We start from the raw sequence: 15,580 nt of genomic DNA, 5'->3' as shown, positions 1-15,580 counted from the left end.
AAATATACTAATCGACAAAATGAAGGGATCGTGAATTTTGAGCCGAAAAATGATAATGATCAATTAATGCTTGGATAACTGAAAGAAATGCGGGATTGAAATCCTGCAGTTATAAAAGCATGGTTAATTTTCAGTTCTTTTTATTGTTCGTTAATGGAATCTTTACGAATATATTTGTGAAGTTTCTTATTGAAATAAGATTAAATGCAGTATAACTTAGATCATACTAAACTGTTGCTATTAATGGGTATACATTATATTTTCGTTTAGGAATTTTTTTCTCGAAAGTGCGCAGGATTTCGAAGGTATGTCTACTCACCAAAAATGATTGTAATCGACCCTTGCAACTAAAACTAATTTTTTTAGAACGATTTGAAACACGTGAAATTTCAGGGGAATCATTCATTCGTGATTAGACATTATATTTTCGGTAACGAATTCTTTTCTCGAAACTGAGTAGGATTTCGGGGGTATGTGTATTCACCAAAAATGATTGTAATTGATCCCCGCAATCAAAAATAATTTTTTCAGAATGATTTGAAATTTTTTAATAACTTTGTAACGAAACCTTAGTTAAGAAATTGATATTTTTGATTTTCGTCTTATTTTGGCCTCTAGAATCTCTCATTAAAATTTTTCCTAGGGGTGACTGTACACCCTGCATATTATTCAAATTATCGTGTTTAGTCTTATTTCAATCTGAAAAATGTGAGAAATACATTGGTTAAAGTTTCATTAAAAAAAAAGAGCAATAATAAACTTCATCTTTGCATTAGGTACTATGTAAATATGTCTCATCGATATATGAATCAGTTTTCAATAGTAGGGATGACTATCGTTCACTTATCCGATCGAAAGTGAATCTCAGTTATCCAAACATTGTTGTATTTGATACGATGGAAGCTTTTAGGAGCACAGGGCGGGCAACACGAAGGGATCGAACGGATTTAGCTAACATTCATTGTAACGTTTTATTTGATTTTTGTTCATATTCACTGTCTGTTCGTACAGATCGTAACACATCGCGTAATACAATTTCTGTAGACGAATTTTCTTCTCCACTCGCGTGTTCGACGTTAAACGAAACTACTAAAAATAGACTCGATAAAATCAACCGTTCAAGTCATTTTTCTTGTCACGTCGCTGGTGTTACCTGGGTCGTGCGTTTTTGGAGACGAGAATCCGTTTCTTCGAGAAACGCGCAGTAGAAAAACCAGGAGAAACCTACATTTTCTAACGTCGTCTTCTTCGCTTTCGACGTTCACCGCGTCGAAGGATTCACGACGAAGCGCGCTCGCGCTATACATATTATCAGATCACGTTCCTAACATGCCTAACGTCCTCCACGATTACGGGAGTCGACGATACAGAGTATAAGTTTGTAAATTTTGATTTTGTCACCGCGGTTAGAGGCTTCTTGGCGCGCTCGATCCTTCAACGCTCGATTCTGTTACCCTTTGGCCGAATTGCGAGTCAAATACACGTGTATATAATCTATCGTCTACCGTCGACAAGATTCTCTCGATGAAAAGAAATTAGGCGTATCAGCGGTCCGATGGTTCTACGTTTGGCCAATCCGGGAGGGTATACTACGATGAATTTCGTGCAGCAACAAAGTTTAAATCTTTACGGACTACGCGAGCATGTTTTGTACTGGCACTCGAGGTATCCTCTTATCGAATGGCGTGTTATCGAACAATTGTACAAACGCGAACTCGTCATCAACGGCAATCGTTACGCGAGTATTACGCTGGAACGCGACACGATCTTTTGTGTCTATAACTGTGGCCAACAGTTCGGGCTGCTCAAGGTTACTGCATCCATTACTTCCCCCACCTAGGTTGGTTGTCCCACTTTTCAGGGGTCTCTACACGACATGTAGTTACAGTAAAATAATGAACGGTTAATTTTCGGATGATTTGGGACCCAACAGTGAAAGATACAGAAGATATGAAAAAAGAATGATCATGCAATGTACGAAATTTCACTTTCCGTAGCTTTCGTGTTATCCTTCTGAGAATGGTACGCATTTTTCAGATTTTTCTAATTAAAATGAGTGTATACTTGACCTGACTCAAACTACTTTTAATTTACTTAATATATGTAATGTTACATGGTATGTACAGGATGTTATAAAATTATATATCACGATAATGTGATTCTACACCCCTGGATCGGTGGAAATCTACCAAAAATTCTATTTGCAAAATTGTCCTTGATTGACTTTTTGAAGGTTAAATTTTTTTTATGAGTGCATCGTATTCTATTAATTATAAGGAACAAAAGTCTTAAAGAAACCGTATGGCACAACTCGATCGTAGTCTTGAAAAATTATATTAAAGTTTTATTAATTTATAAATTTACATTGTAAAGAAAAAGCTGTGTGTTATCATTGAACTGCATTTGTTTATATTTTAAATTCTAAATAGTGTAAATGTTAATGTGTGGACAGATTTTATAAGGGATAATATTATAGACTCCATTTGCCTACATCATTAAGAAATAAAAATTATTTACATTTTCTTTGTTCTCGTCTCCTAATTGAATTAAGGCACATTATTTCTCGACATAGACGTAACATAATTCTTTTCATACATGATGGTACAAAAAAATTAAGGTGAACATCGAATATCAACTATGACAAAATCATTTTAGAAAAAAATGTTCCCAATTTGTAAGTTTCACGTTTGTAAATACGGAAACTGTTACAAACTTAACGATTCAATGTTTTCTTTAAAGTGTGAAAAATATGAATTTATAAATTACACAATTGTGAAAACTATATATCAATGTGCGAAATGAAACTTGAGTAATCTTTCAAAAATTGAAAGAAAAATGCGCAAGCAACAGTGTCACAAATATAACGAATCAGTTATGTATATTAACATTATATATGTTAAGTTTGTTAAAAGTAATTTGATTTACGTAGTGTTTGGTGTTCGAAATGCGTATCGTTTTTAAAAAGTTAAGATGAAAAATATGGAAAGTAAACATTTTTCTCATTGCATGATTATCAATCTTTTTTTATTCTCTTTGTTCGTCAAATTTCTTAGCGAGAATTTATTTCGATCCCAACAAAATTCACTCAATGGTAAGAACTTCGATTTCCTTAAAGCTTGCAAAATCCACGTTCACGGTATATTACCAACAAAACAATAGAAAGTTAGCCGCGAAATGGCAAAAGGCTATGGATCGAAATGGTAAATACGTTCTTCAACCCTTTGCACTCCACTGAGCGCCGCCACGGTGCCATACACAATACCCACCACAACTTAGTTCGAGTTTCATTTATGATAACACAAACTGAATTAACTAAAGAAACGAATTAAATTAAAATTATAAACACGTATAAAATTTTGTGCGAAGCAAGAACACTTGTAACTTCCAGAAATGGCGCTACAAAATTATCCTGACGTCTAGAGTTTCATATTTTTGGTTTTTTTAGGAATCTTTTTAGAATAAAGGTGTAAGTTTCTAAATTTTGATATCTTGCATATACATTTATTTATGTGAACAAGATTTCTTTGAAAATCAGTGTCCTGCTGGTCGACACGATTCCAATCATTCTGTTTATTTGAAATAAAAAAGTCAAAAGGATTCTTGGTTAGTATGATTGTGATTATGGTGTGAACCAAGATGGGGGAAAAATAGTACAAATTTATAATAAGGTTACACTTTGAACAATAAGGAAAATTCTTTTTTTTATAATTTTGGTTCGCACCATAATCATAATCTTTTCGATTTTTTTATTTTAGATAAGCAGAATAATCGAAATTGCATTAACTAGCAGGACACATTTTTTTGAAAGGAACCTTCTTTAATGACATATGTATAAGTCAGTAAGTTTTGATTATTTTCACTTGAAAAAAATTGTGACTATTCGTATAACATAAAGAAACATGTATGCAGAATATCGAAATTAAGAAACTTATACTTTATTTGTAAAAAATCCCTAAAAAGACCAAAAAATATGAAACTCTAGACTAGAATATCCCCTTAAATAACTTCCTTGGATTGCAAAGGATTAATAAAGTACTCTACGTTTTAAAAAGAATAACGTTCCTATAGAAAATTCCAGTGTTACTTTTCGAACAACCCAATGGTTCCTTCGAAGATTGACTGAGCAGCCCGAATGGTTAGCTACGACACTAGTTGGGAAAAAACATCGCTATCATAGAACTCTCGCTGCGACAATTGCTCTAATATAAACTCTCTACAAATCTCTCTTAGACGATAAAGTACAATAAAGTTGTCCTCCGTACGCATTAACACAATACACGCGTGACACGCTGTATCGATTACAGACGCCGCTCGATCGTTCGCCCTTCAGCTACTTTCTTTCGTCTTCCTTAAGTCGCATATTATTGCCAACGGTTTGTGTCTTTGGTATATCAATTCTCTTTACTCCGTGAATAGTCTCCGTGACGAACTAGTCTTTCCAACGAAACTATCGTTAACATATTCAGACGAGTCTTCTTCGTTTCTGAAGGATCCTCTGCAACGTTGACGATACTATTACCAGTCCTGAGGTTTCTGATGCTAGTCGACTCTGCATTAAATGTTATTCTATCTATTCTCTAGCTTCGTAACTAGTTTCAACCTTGTTCAACGCAGGGATTCTAACCCTAACCACAACCTGGTTTAAAAAATACGCAATAATCAAGCTTATATTTTAGCTTAACCAGACTTGTTTGAGAGGTTTAATTTCTTTTATAATTGGACATAAAAATCAGGGCAAAAGAAATCCTTAAAATGGGTTTTTATAATAGTTAAAGTGTAAAAGACCCTGATCAGAATGGATTGGCTCTTATACTGACAATATTACTAATATTGTAATAGAAATTGGTCAATAAATGTTTCAGGGAATGGCTATGCTAAAAACCGAAATAAAATCCTTTACTCACAAATTTCTATAAAAAAAACCAGAACATTTGAGACAAAAATGGGACGAATCGGAATCTTATCGTACATCTACCGAATGTTTACGATAAATTGATTTATGAAAAACTTTTTCGATGGTATTCGTCGCTAGAAATTATAATGATAGAACAACAAGCACTTTCAGACCAACGTGATCACGTGCTCCAAAACAAAAGGAAAAATTCGATTCGTCGATAATTGAATTTGTAGTGTAAAATCTGCAATGGAGTCAGCAGACTAGATTAACGGTAGCAGTTAGACGTCATAACATTTAATACGGACGCAAATAACATCCGGAAGCCTAGACTATAACCAGGTCGCAAGGAACTGGTCGCTGTAGGTTACCTTCTGCCAGCAAGACACTCTAGATACGTCCTCCAAGCTTAAGCCTCGTACATACTTGCGATTAAGGCTCGCGGTGCAAAGTTATCGACGCGTTTCGTACGGAAATTAGCCCGACTCGTCCGTAAATCGAGGAATACAGCGATCGTGGATCGCTGTGGGCACCGTCTAGATCTTGTTTCAAGTGCGTACGCGGCTTAAGGGTTATACCATGCTTGATCGTCGCTCGTGCATAACTATATGCACGATTGCAGTTGATACAGCATATGTATTGGGAAAGTGTGCTAAACATAACGCAGACCTTGAACGGCCAGTTGCTTCCGGTCGGGCTACGGTAATAGTAGGAACAGCGGCCGTGAAAGTCTCAAGACTTTAACGCTGACGCCAGAGTATTAATTTATTCGTTTCCTTTCTTCGTCCACGAAGCACTGGCCACGTACATATATCGGAAACTAGCCAAACGGTCTGGTGAATTCCACCAGAAATATCCATTCGCAGCGATGCATATACACACACGTACACGATAAAATTGACTTCACGATGGCAGAAAACACTCATTCTCTCTCTCACTCTCTCTCTCTCTTTCTCTCTTTCTTTCTTTCTCTCCGTGTCATCCCTCAGTCACTCGACATCGGTCTTTCTTCGTAGTCTCCATCCTTTCCTTTGGGATTCGAGAAAGTCTCGCGAATGCAACGAAATGATTCGAGGTCGTTCTGAACACGCGAGGATTCTCTTGACATTTTCCCACCGGTTCTGGGACTTCGTTTCCTCTTCGCGTTCGTAGGATTCTAACTCCAAATCGCGGGAATCCTCGTTTTTAGAACCGTCTGTGTTCACGAACCCCTTCGACCCTTTGCGTTCTTCGATGCAAACTCAATGTATATCGTCTAATTCGATACTTTTACTGTTGAGAAGTTGTTCCAACGGTTCTCAACTAGCTTTATCAGGGTTTGTACGACACACTGATACTGTATACTTTGTCCACCGAGACGAGACAGCAAATAAAAGCAAACGTCCGAGCGATGAAACGGATCGAACGTCAATATTAACAGGCGATGAATAAAGACTAGCTCGCTGTCTCGTCTCGTTAAACAAGGTTTAGTTATGTTGGAACAACTTGGAGTGTTTCACGAAGTTAGAAGATTCGAGTTACATTTGACAACAGCCTTCGTATACATATATGTACAATCACTCTCATTCGTATTCGTACACTGTAATGGTGATTCGCTATAAGTAAAAAGAAACTTGTTTCTTATAAATTCTTTGCAGTTATTTTTATCAAATGTTATTTCTTGCACTGTGTTACTTCTATTTATGAAGTAGTTTTTTTCAATATTAACGGATAAGTAATGATCGATAGAGAGATATAATATAAACAGTATATAATAATGCCAACAATATGGCGGTGTTCCCAAGTGTTTCCATTAACAAGCTTTGTTTTTAAAAAATATATCAGATTCGAAAACAATGACTGAATTCATAAGGAATAAGTTACGATATAATACAATATAGTGTACGAATACGAGTAACTGTATCCATTGTTATATGAATTATTTACAAGCCAGAGCGATTAACTCTACTTTTTAAACTTTAAAATTTTAGTGTCAGAGCATCGACACATAACTTCTTGCATTTAAAATAAATTTCCTTCATAATTATACTCAACGGTACATATTGACAGAAAGATATTTTAATTCTAAAATGAACTTTAAGAAAGAATGCAATTTCTTTTCCTTTTGCGGAGTCAATTGATTTGACAAATTAGCGGCACAATTCTTTCTTGAAGCCTAAGCCCGCGTAAAATGGAAGATTTATTACAGATGAAAATGACTCTGCATCTCGAAACGTCTACCAAATTTTCTGGTTGCACGTGGGTTAATTATTCGTAACGTAGTCGATTCATGGAATGGGAGCCGTGCATCGAAGCGCAAAGAGTCTCAGTCCACGGTAACTTCTGCTTCCAAATCATCGACTTCTAATAACACTAGCTTCACGTCGAGATAAGGTATCGAGCGATATCCCGATGATGTCGTTTGGAAGTAGAAATTGTTGTAGTCCGCGCGAAATAGGAGTAAACAGACACCCTAAGTCACAGAGAATCGTCGGCGCTAACCACGACGTCTTCCTCTTCGTGAAACGTCGACAATGTTGAACTCGTTACAGATGAAACTGATGTAATAGGTAATAATTGACAGTCTACATTACACGCTAATTAGCAGCGTCGTTGAGTCAACTTCGTCGCCCGGAGTCGTCGAATACCGCGACTCCCGCGAGCTCGACGGAGGTTACGCTCGTCCTCGAGGATGAAGTTCAAGCAAGGACGCCAATTAAAATGTACTAATTACTACTGATATGTGCGCGACGTTCTCCTTGGATACAACAAATTCTGCTCGTCGAGTTCCTCCGTCGCGTTCCGTCGAACGCGCCGCGAGAACTTAAAGCGTCCACCCTCGGTGGTGATTCGTCTAAAAGCGACGTAACGAGCTCGTCCTAACAGAGAAGAACTTTTTGGAGACTTTCTCGACCGTTTGCTCGCGAGAAGAACCCTGGCTGGGAGCAACGATGCTTCCAGAGACCAAAATGTCGGTTCCGTTCAGCCCTGGAAACACGGCGAGCCCTTTGACGATGACTCTCCCTCTCATCTCCGATCGTTGAAAAAGAAAAAGTTGGTTATTATTTAGAAAAGGCCAAGTCTCACCGATTTCGATCATGTCTTTCACAGGGACTGTTTAATCGAACAAAAATTACAATCTTTTTCTCGGTTTAAGTGTCTCTAGGATTATGAATTTATTTTGATTACTCGGAACAGTTTCTTGTCATCGATTTTACTTCATTTTTCTCTCGAATGATTCGTTTTACGAAAGTTGTATTATTAATATTGGTAATTCATTAACCGAAGAATTTGGTTGGTCGAATGCAGTCTGATAAATATTTCATAAATAATGGTTGTTGCCCGAAAAAGTTCAGCATTCGATATTTTTTAATCGAATTATTTTTCAACTTAACACTTTGATGACCACACTAATTACCACTGTACTTCTAATCATGAGCGTCGACTTGTTTACAAAATCTGTGTTTCAAATTTTCAATTTTAACAAGAAAAAAAATTGTTCACGACTATACAACGAATGTTAAGTTTGTTTTGAGAGGTCAGAAGATCGCGAATAATACTACGCATTTAGTTTCGTTTGTATTCTACGCGCAAATATCGACGAAAAAATTATTTAAAATTTATCGATAATCGACGGGACTTTCCTTTTTCAAAATAATCACCAAAAAGTTACCGGCAGTGCGTAAATTAGGTCAAGTTGAAGGAGGACGAACGTTTCAACGCACGCGGGACGTAAGAAGCAGACGCAAACGGGGATCGTAGGGACAAGCCAAGGGGCAAAGCATGAGAAAAGTAAACGAGAAGCTTTCGTACTCGTTGCTTTCCCGTTTGCTCTTCTGTGTCTTTCTATTCGCCTGCTCGTCTTCCTCTAGTTTTGATATCGCGTCTTTTTTTTTTCTTCTAAATAATCATTGCGCGTTGTAAAAAAATTGCTTTTGATTTTTGGCTGCTCGAGCTGGCGCGCGAGCGACGCTAGTTGTATCTCGTAATGCAGAGTACGGCGCAGAGGTTTCGAAAAATAGTTATAAAATCGGTTTCAGTTCTTAACAGGGATTCTAACCCTAACCTAAATCCGGTTCGGGCTCTCAGTATCGTAGAGTGATCCGCGTAACCGGGTTAACCAATGCACGAAGACTTGATTAACCCGGTTAATTCGCTCTTACGAGTCGTTCTACTATAGTTAACTCGTTCTTACAGAGGGGATAATGCTACGGTGAACCCACTCTTGAAAAATAGGTTACTATTTAATTCTTATTGGTTATTCTCAGTAATTTATGATACAAACAGAATGTTGCAATCATCGCATTTGAAACGCATCGCTTACAACATCATTAATCAGTCGATGCAAAATAAAATTAACGGTAGGTTATTTGTAGCACTTAAATTGTAAATACTGCGCGTCCGCGAGAACTTCAAACTAAAGTGGAGAACCAATCAGACTCGCATTCCTTTCGCTAGCCAATTTCTCGCGGACGAACAATATATTATTTGGTTTTATTATATATATACAACGAGAGTCAAAAGTAAATATACTGTACACACTTTTCTTAAATATTCAAAACTTCCTCTTGTTAGTAAATAATGCTACATTTCACGAATAATAATGGTGTACTTTAACATTGCTTTGCAAATTGTAAACATAAAGTACAATTTTTAATGATTTTGTCAATGTGTATACATACTTTTGTCTTTTGAGTTAGATAACCTGTTCTAAACGGTTTAACCCGCTATTTGTACGAGTCGTTCTCTTGTGTGTTACTATTGGTTAACCAGTCTTGGTTAACCGGGTCACGGTTAGGGTTATACAGTGGTTAGAATCCCTGGTTCTTCAAACAGTTACGAGAACCGAAAAAATGGTGTAACATATTTTATTTATATTTTTGTATAGACTTGTAAATTTTCCATTTTTTAATTTAAAACCAGGTTCGAAATCAGTATAAATTATCTAACTTTGAAAAAATTATTTGTTTTTTGCCATATACTACACAAGACGTAAGCAGAATCGACATAAATAATTGTTTCCTGTAATTTAAAAATTCAATCCAAATTAAAAATAGTTTTTCCGAAATAAGAAAATTCATAAAAATCAGTTACTTTTAGAGCTGTTACACGGAATTTTCTTCTACGTAACCATACTAAAATCGATATAAAAATGTATTTATATACACAGAACCATAATCAAAGTAGAATAATATAATATCGATTCTTCAGAACTAACTGAAATCGATATAACTGTAACAGTTATGACATTTTCTAGGTCCTCATAGCTCTTTTAACTCAAAACCGATATACAGTAGTTTGAAATAGTTATTTTCGGAATCATTTCTGCATCTGCAGTTGTGTAATTAAAAACGTGATGTTGAATCCCATACATTTGAGTCTGTTTTGAGTAACGTGTCCAAGGTTGTACTCAAACCTCTCAATTTGATTTCAAGAACGGAGGAAGTACTCTAATTACACTGAAAGACAAAGTATCGCTGGTTCGTTTAATATTAGGTCATCGCATAAGTTTGTGCCGTTCTTTCTTTTTAGACTAGCGAGGATAAAGTTTCATAGATCAAATTCACTCAAAAGTGAAGTAATAATGTTATTTTGTTGTTTCTTGTGATCTCATTCGTACTTAGTTGTACGGTTATGCGAGCTAGCACTCAAAAACGATAAACTGATTTTTAAACGTTAACTAAGCATTAAATGTTATTTTTTGTGCAAGTATTATTACATACATGCAATAAAATTTTTATTTTTATTACAATGTAGTAAGAAGAAAACGAATTTGTAGAAAAACTTGATTTGCGAAAAGGTTAATTTGGAGAGTAAAACCCGTAAACTGTGATCAATTCGAAAAATTACCATCGTGTAATCATGGGCGTAAAGTAATCAGTATTATTGAATGGACACAACGTGATAAAGACATTGTGAAAACATTAACCCACACGTGACAAAATATATAAAAAAAAATTATGTATATTTTTTGGAGAAATTTTGTCACGTCTACCTTGTTGTGCGGATATTGCTTTGTACGATAGTTACTTATTTCGTGCATTACTCGCAAATTTTGTAATACCCATTTTTTAATGGATAATCAATTTGAAAATATCAACGTATTAAAAAAGAGCATTGAATAACATTTTAATGAAAAGTCAAAGAAGAACGAGAAGGAGATTACAATTTCTCTCAAAATTCAATGATACGTTTGAAATAATATTAAATTCTAGAATGTAATTTGGCACAAACTTATGGGGTGGTTATAAAACAGTGATCGGTCATCATTATTTCATCTAGCGTCGCTCACGGCGCCAAAAGGACGAAAAAGGAGCGCAGGTTGGGCAGAGGGTGAACAGTTTCAAAGAGTTCTAATCGCGTATTAGTCTCGTTATCGTTAATCGTATACTCTTAATATTCGAACCATTTTCCTTTTAAACAACATTCCGCGCGTATTATATTATGTATATATTTATATGTATGCGTTTTCACTCATTGTTACTATTGTTCTGTAACCTTTTCACCGGACAACTCGATCTCGGTACTCGAAATAACGAAAATCAGATTTCTTCTGTACCATAGTCGACGTAAAATTAACTGTCCGCTCGAGGTTACTGGTAAGCGCCATCCCCCACTCTGCCGATTCTCTAAATAGGCGTGGCGTAAAAGTAGGCGTTGCGTTTCAGCGGGCAATTAATTTTCCAACCGTGGAACGAACACTTGCGAAGAAAGTTCTTTCAATAATTTTATTTAAAAATGTTTTCTTTAACGAGTTCCGTATCGTGGATTCTTTTTATTAAAGTAACTGTTTACAGATCTTGCATTTCAAATTAATCCTTTTGCAGATCAAGTTCTTCTAGAAATTTGTTTTCTTAATATTTATTTCTATCGAACGGGTCTAAGGAAAACAAGAAGAAAAAACTAAAATTTATACGCTTGATAAAGGCCACCAAAAATTTCAGAAAACAAAATAAGTCATTTTAACCCCCAAATGATAAAATGACGTGAAATTAACGTAAAATACTTGTTTAACAATAAAAGTATCGATTGGTCGATTTTTGAGTGCTGGCTTGCTAATTAAAATCACAAAAAACGACAAAATGACGTTATATTACTTCTTTTTTTGCGTCGAGTTTGATTTGTGAAAGGGTGAATTTGAAGAGCAACACCTGCATAACTCTCTTTCAGAGTTCGTTTAGGATAATGATAACAAAAAAACTGGTCTAAATATCAGCAAACGCGAACGAACTTCGACGCAAGTACCCGCAAGAGATCGTTTCGGTTTGCCCGGCGAAAGGGTGACTTCTTAAACAGCGATTAGGGTAACGTGGCGGAGGGGATATTAGTTTTGCAAGTAGTCGATCGATTGATCGAGTCTCTCGAGCCGCGTCTCGAACGAGAGAAGAGGAATTTAACGAATCGGTTCGTAAAACGCTACGGATCTACGATAATCACGAAGTGACGAGACACGCACTGCACTCGAAACTCTGCTTCGTCGTTTACCTATTGTATTGTACTATGATTTAAAACTATCTTCGTCGCGGAACGGGCACCGAATCGCGCGCGTTCCTCGATTAGGCTATCTTCGTGTACGCTTGTCGCCTCCCCGGAGCGGAACGAACTCTCACCTCGCGAGGAAGAGGGTCGGAACAGATTGGCGGGGGCTCACGAAAAGCGAAATAAACGTCTCCGCGTTTGAAAATTAGCACAAACGTTTGATGCTCGTCGATTCGAGCAAGGTTCCGTCAGAATAGTCGGCGTTCAACCTAATTCGTCCTTTCGCGTTCGGAGGATGGTGACCTGGGGTTCCTGGGTTCGAACCGACTGGAGGAACAGGCTTTATCGACGACGAACGTTCTCGCGTGTCCTCGTGACAAACCGGCGACGATCAGTTGCGAAACAAGCTACCGTCCACAAAGTATTGTCTGTGAAGCAGAGTCGAAATAATAGATCGCCGTTCTTTCACCGCTAAAACGACAGACATTAAGTACGAACTGACGGGTGATCTATAAAAAAGTAACGACAAACGTCACGCGGTTACTGTTCCTAAAAAGGAAACGTCCAGAATAAAGGGGTTTCGGGGTTTGGGAGGGGGCTTTGGGAGGGGGAGGGGGGCGAAGATTACGCGATTAATCAAATAATAGCAACGTAGCCGCTACGCTCTCGAGTCTTCCTATCGATTAGTATTATTAGTCCGCGATAACTCGATATGACAGGTTGCTAAGTTTGGCCGCTTCTAGGTTTTCTTAGGTATACTTCTCTACCGTCGCTATACGTTCGCTGCCCCCCGGGATCGTTGGTGGTTCAAGATGCGTCGCAAACGCGTCCGCCAGCTTTTTCTTTTCATTTTATAAAACGTTAAAACGCCTTATCCTAATTGTCCGAGAAACGAAGCAACGGTACGTTCGATAAAGAGAACCATTCTTCCTGGAACAAAACGCTAGTTCGACGTTGTCACGCCTCGATACGATAGCGATCGTGGCGGACACGCCTCGGGAAGAAAACTACGCGAACCCTAATAATTACAAAACGCACGCGAATCTTTGATTTTCGGTAACGACTGGGTTTGCAGTTCATCTTGAACAAATCCCGGTGGCGGTGAGATCAAGTGTATTCAAAATCCTTCGTCCCCATCAGGGTCGAGAGTCGTCCGGGCTTTTGGAATACGTTATTGATCACTCTGAACTCTCTACGTTGTTCCTACTCGACAGAAGACTACTTTTCTTCCCTGAGGAGGTTCTCCTCGGCCTCCTTTCGCCTCGCTTTCGCTTCCTTCTTGGCTTTCTTCTTTTCCTCCTTGGCCAGTTTCTTGGCCTCCTTCTGTCTGGTCTTTTCCGCCTTCTCCTCCTCCTTCTGACGAGCCTTCTCCGCCTTCTCCCGCTCCTTCTCCCTCTCCTTCTCCTTCTTTGATTTCTGGACCTCTTGGATCACCGACAACTTCGGCGCCGATTGCGGCCTTTTCGTCGACGTCCTCGCTAACATCGCGGACGTCGAGGTGGCCCCACTGCTCGAGCCTCTAGGACTCGGTGATGTCTCTAGTTGAGTTACGATTTTTTGAGCACATCTGCGGAGCAAAAATTGCGAATATACGTCGCAAAAGGATGGAGCAACGATTGCCAGTGGATAGTGTGAGTCAACGTTTCCCAACTTCTTTTCGACGCAACGTTCCTTCAACGAATCTTGTTTGTTATTTGTTTGTTATTTTATTTTTTCACCAACAAAATCTTGAATCTTAACGTGAATCTATAATCATTCATTCGTTTTCGCTGTCACAGTCGTTGCAATCATTTAAAAAAACTACATATACAGGGTGTTCGGTCACCCCTGAAGAAAATTTTAATGGGAGATTCTAGAGTCAAAAATAAGACGAAAATCAAGAATATCAATTTGTTGATTGAGGTTTCGTTAAAAAGTTATTAAAAAATTTAATTAAAAAATTTCAAATCATTCACGGAAAAATTATTTTCGGTTGCGAGGGTCAATTACAATCATTATTGGTCAATAGATATACCCTCGAAATCCTAACCATTTCCGAGAAAAAAATTCCTTACCGAAAATATAATTTCACGCCAGAAATGCTTCCCGTAAATTTCATGCGAATCTTTAAAACGTCATAACTTCTGAACGGATTGGACGATTTTAATGTTCAAAAAGCCAAACGCCGCGTATTTTAGTGTAGAATATGTAGAAATTCTAAAAATATTCGAAAAGTTGTTCCTTGACCACTTAAAATGAGAAAAACCCCATAAAAATGGTCCAATTTTCAAACCGTCATAACTCCTACAATTATGGATATATTTCAATGAAACTTTTGTCTATAGTAGAGCTCATGAGTACCTACAAAAAAGTATTACACAACTTTTCTGTAAACCATCAAACAAAATTACTAAAAATGAAAAACGAATTTTTAAGAAAAATCGACAGGGGGTAGCTGCTGAAATTTCTCGGCGAAAAAAAATATTTGGAATCGTTCTAAAAAAATTATTTCTAGGTTCTGGGGTCAAATGCAATCATTTTTGGTGAATACACATACCCCCGAAATCCTACGCACTTTCGAGAAAAAAATTCGAGTAAGTGCTGAAAGTATTGGGTGAAAAAAAAGACTTTCGAATCATTTTTGAAAAATTATTTTTAGTTGCAGGGGTCAATTGCAAGCATTTTTGGTCAACAAACATACCCCCGAAATCCAACTCAGTTTCGAGAAAAAAATTCGTTACCGAAAATATAATTTCTGGCCAGAAATGTCTGCCCGAATTTTCATGCGAATCTTTAAAACGTCATAACTTCTGAACGGATTGGACGATTTTAATGTTTAAAAAAGCAAACTACGCGTATTTTGGTGGAGAATATGTACAAATTGCAAAAATATTCGAAAAGTTGGTCCTTGACTCCGCAAAATGAGAAAAACCCCATAAAAATGGTCCAATTTTCAAACAGCCATAACTCCTACAATTGTGAATATATTTCAATGAAACTTTTTTCTGAAGTAGAGCTCGTGGGTACCTACAAAAAAGTATTACGCAACTTTTCTGTAAGGCGTCAAACAAAATTACTAAAAATGAAAAACGAGTTTTTAAGAAAAATCGACAGGGGGTTGCTGCTGAAATTTCTCGGCGAAATTAAAAAATTTTAAATTGTTCTAAAAAAATGATTTCTAATTAGGGGGTTAATTACAATCATTTTTTGTCATTACACATACCCACGAAATCCTACAGACTTTTGAGA

At 37.1% G+C, this 15,580-nt stretch overlaps 1 protein-coding gene across 2 annotated transcripts in view; it reads right to left on the bottom strand.

Moving 5' to 3' along the window:
• Positions 1-1,165: 1,165 nt before the first annotated feature.
• Positions 1,166-15,580, bottom strand: part of LOC143351724 (uncharacterized) — an 88,460-nt gene continuing 74,045 nt past the window's right edge. The window contains exons 9-10 of one of the 2 annotated variants that reach the window (XR_013081802.1): positions 12,075-13,919; positions 1,166-12,024 (exon numbers count right to left, since the gene is read on the bottom strand). Coding sequence is in view for 1 of the 2 variants with exons in the window: in XM_076783553.1 (XP_076639668.1) it covers positions 13,571-13,919 (349 nt within the window). In the remaining variant the exon portion in view is untranslated. Of the gene's footprint in view, positions 13,920-15,580 lie in introns of both variants that reach the window. The other variant, XM_076783553.1, reaches the window with a different exon arrangement.

Source organism: Colletes latitarsis, chromosome 2, assembly GCF_051014445.1.
Source record: "Colletes latitarsis isolate SP2378_abdomen chromosome 2, iyColLati1, whole genome shotgun sequence".
Taxonomy (NCBI): Eukaryota; Metazoa; Arthropoda; class Insecta; order Hymenoptera; family Colletidae; genus Colletes; species Colletes latitarsis.
This window is presented reverse-complemented; position numbering and strand designations above follow the sequence as displayed.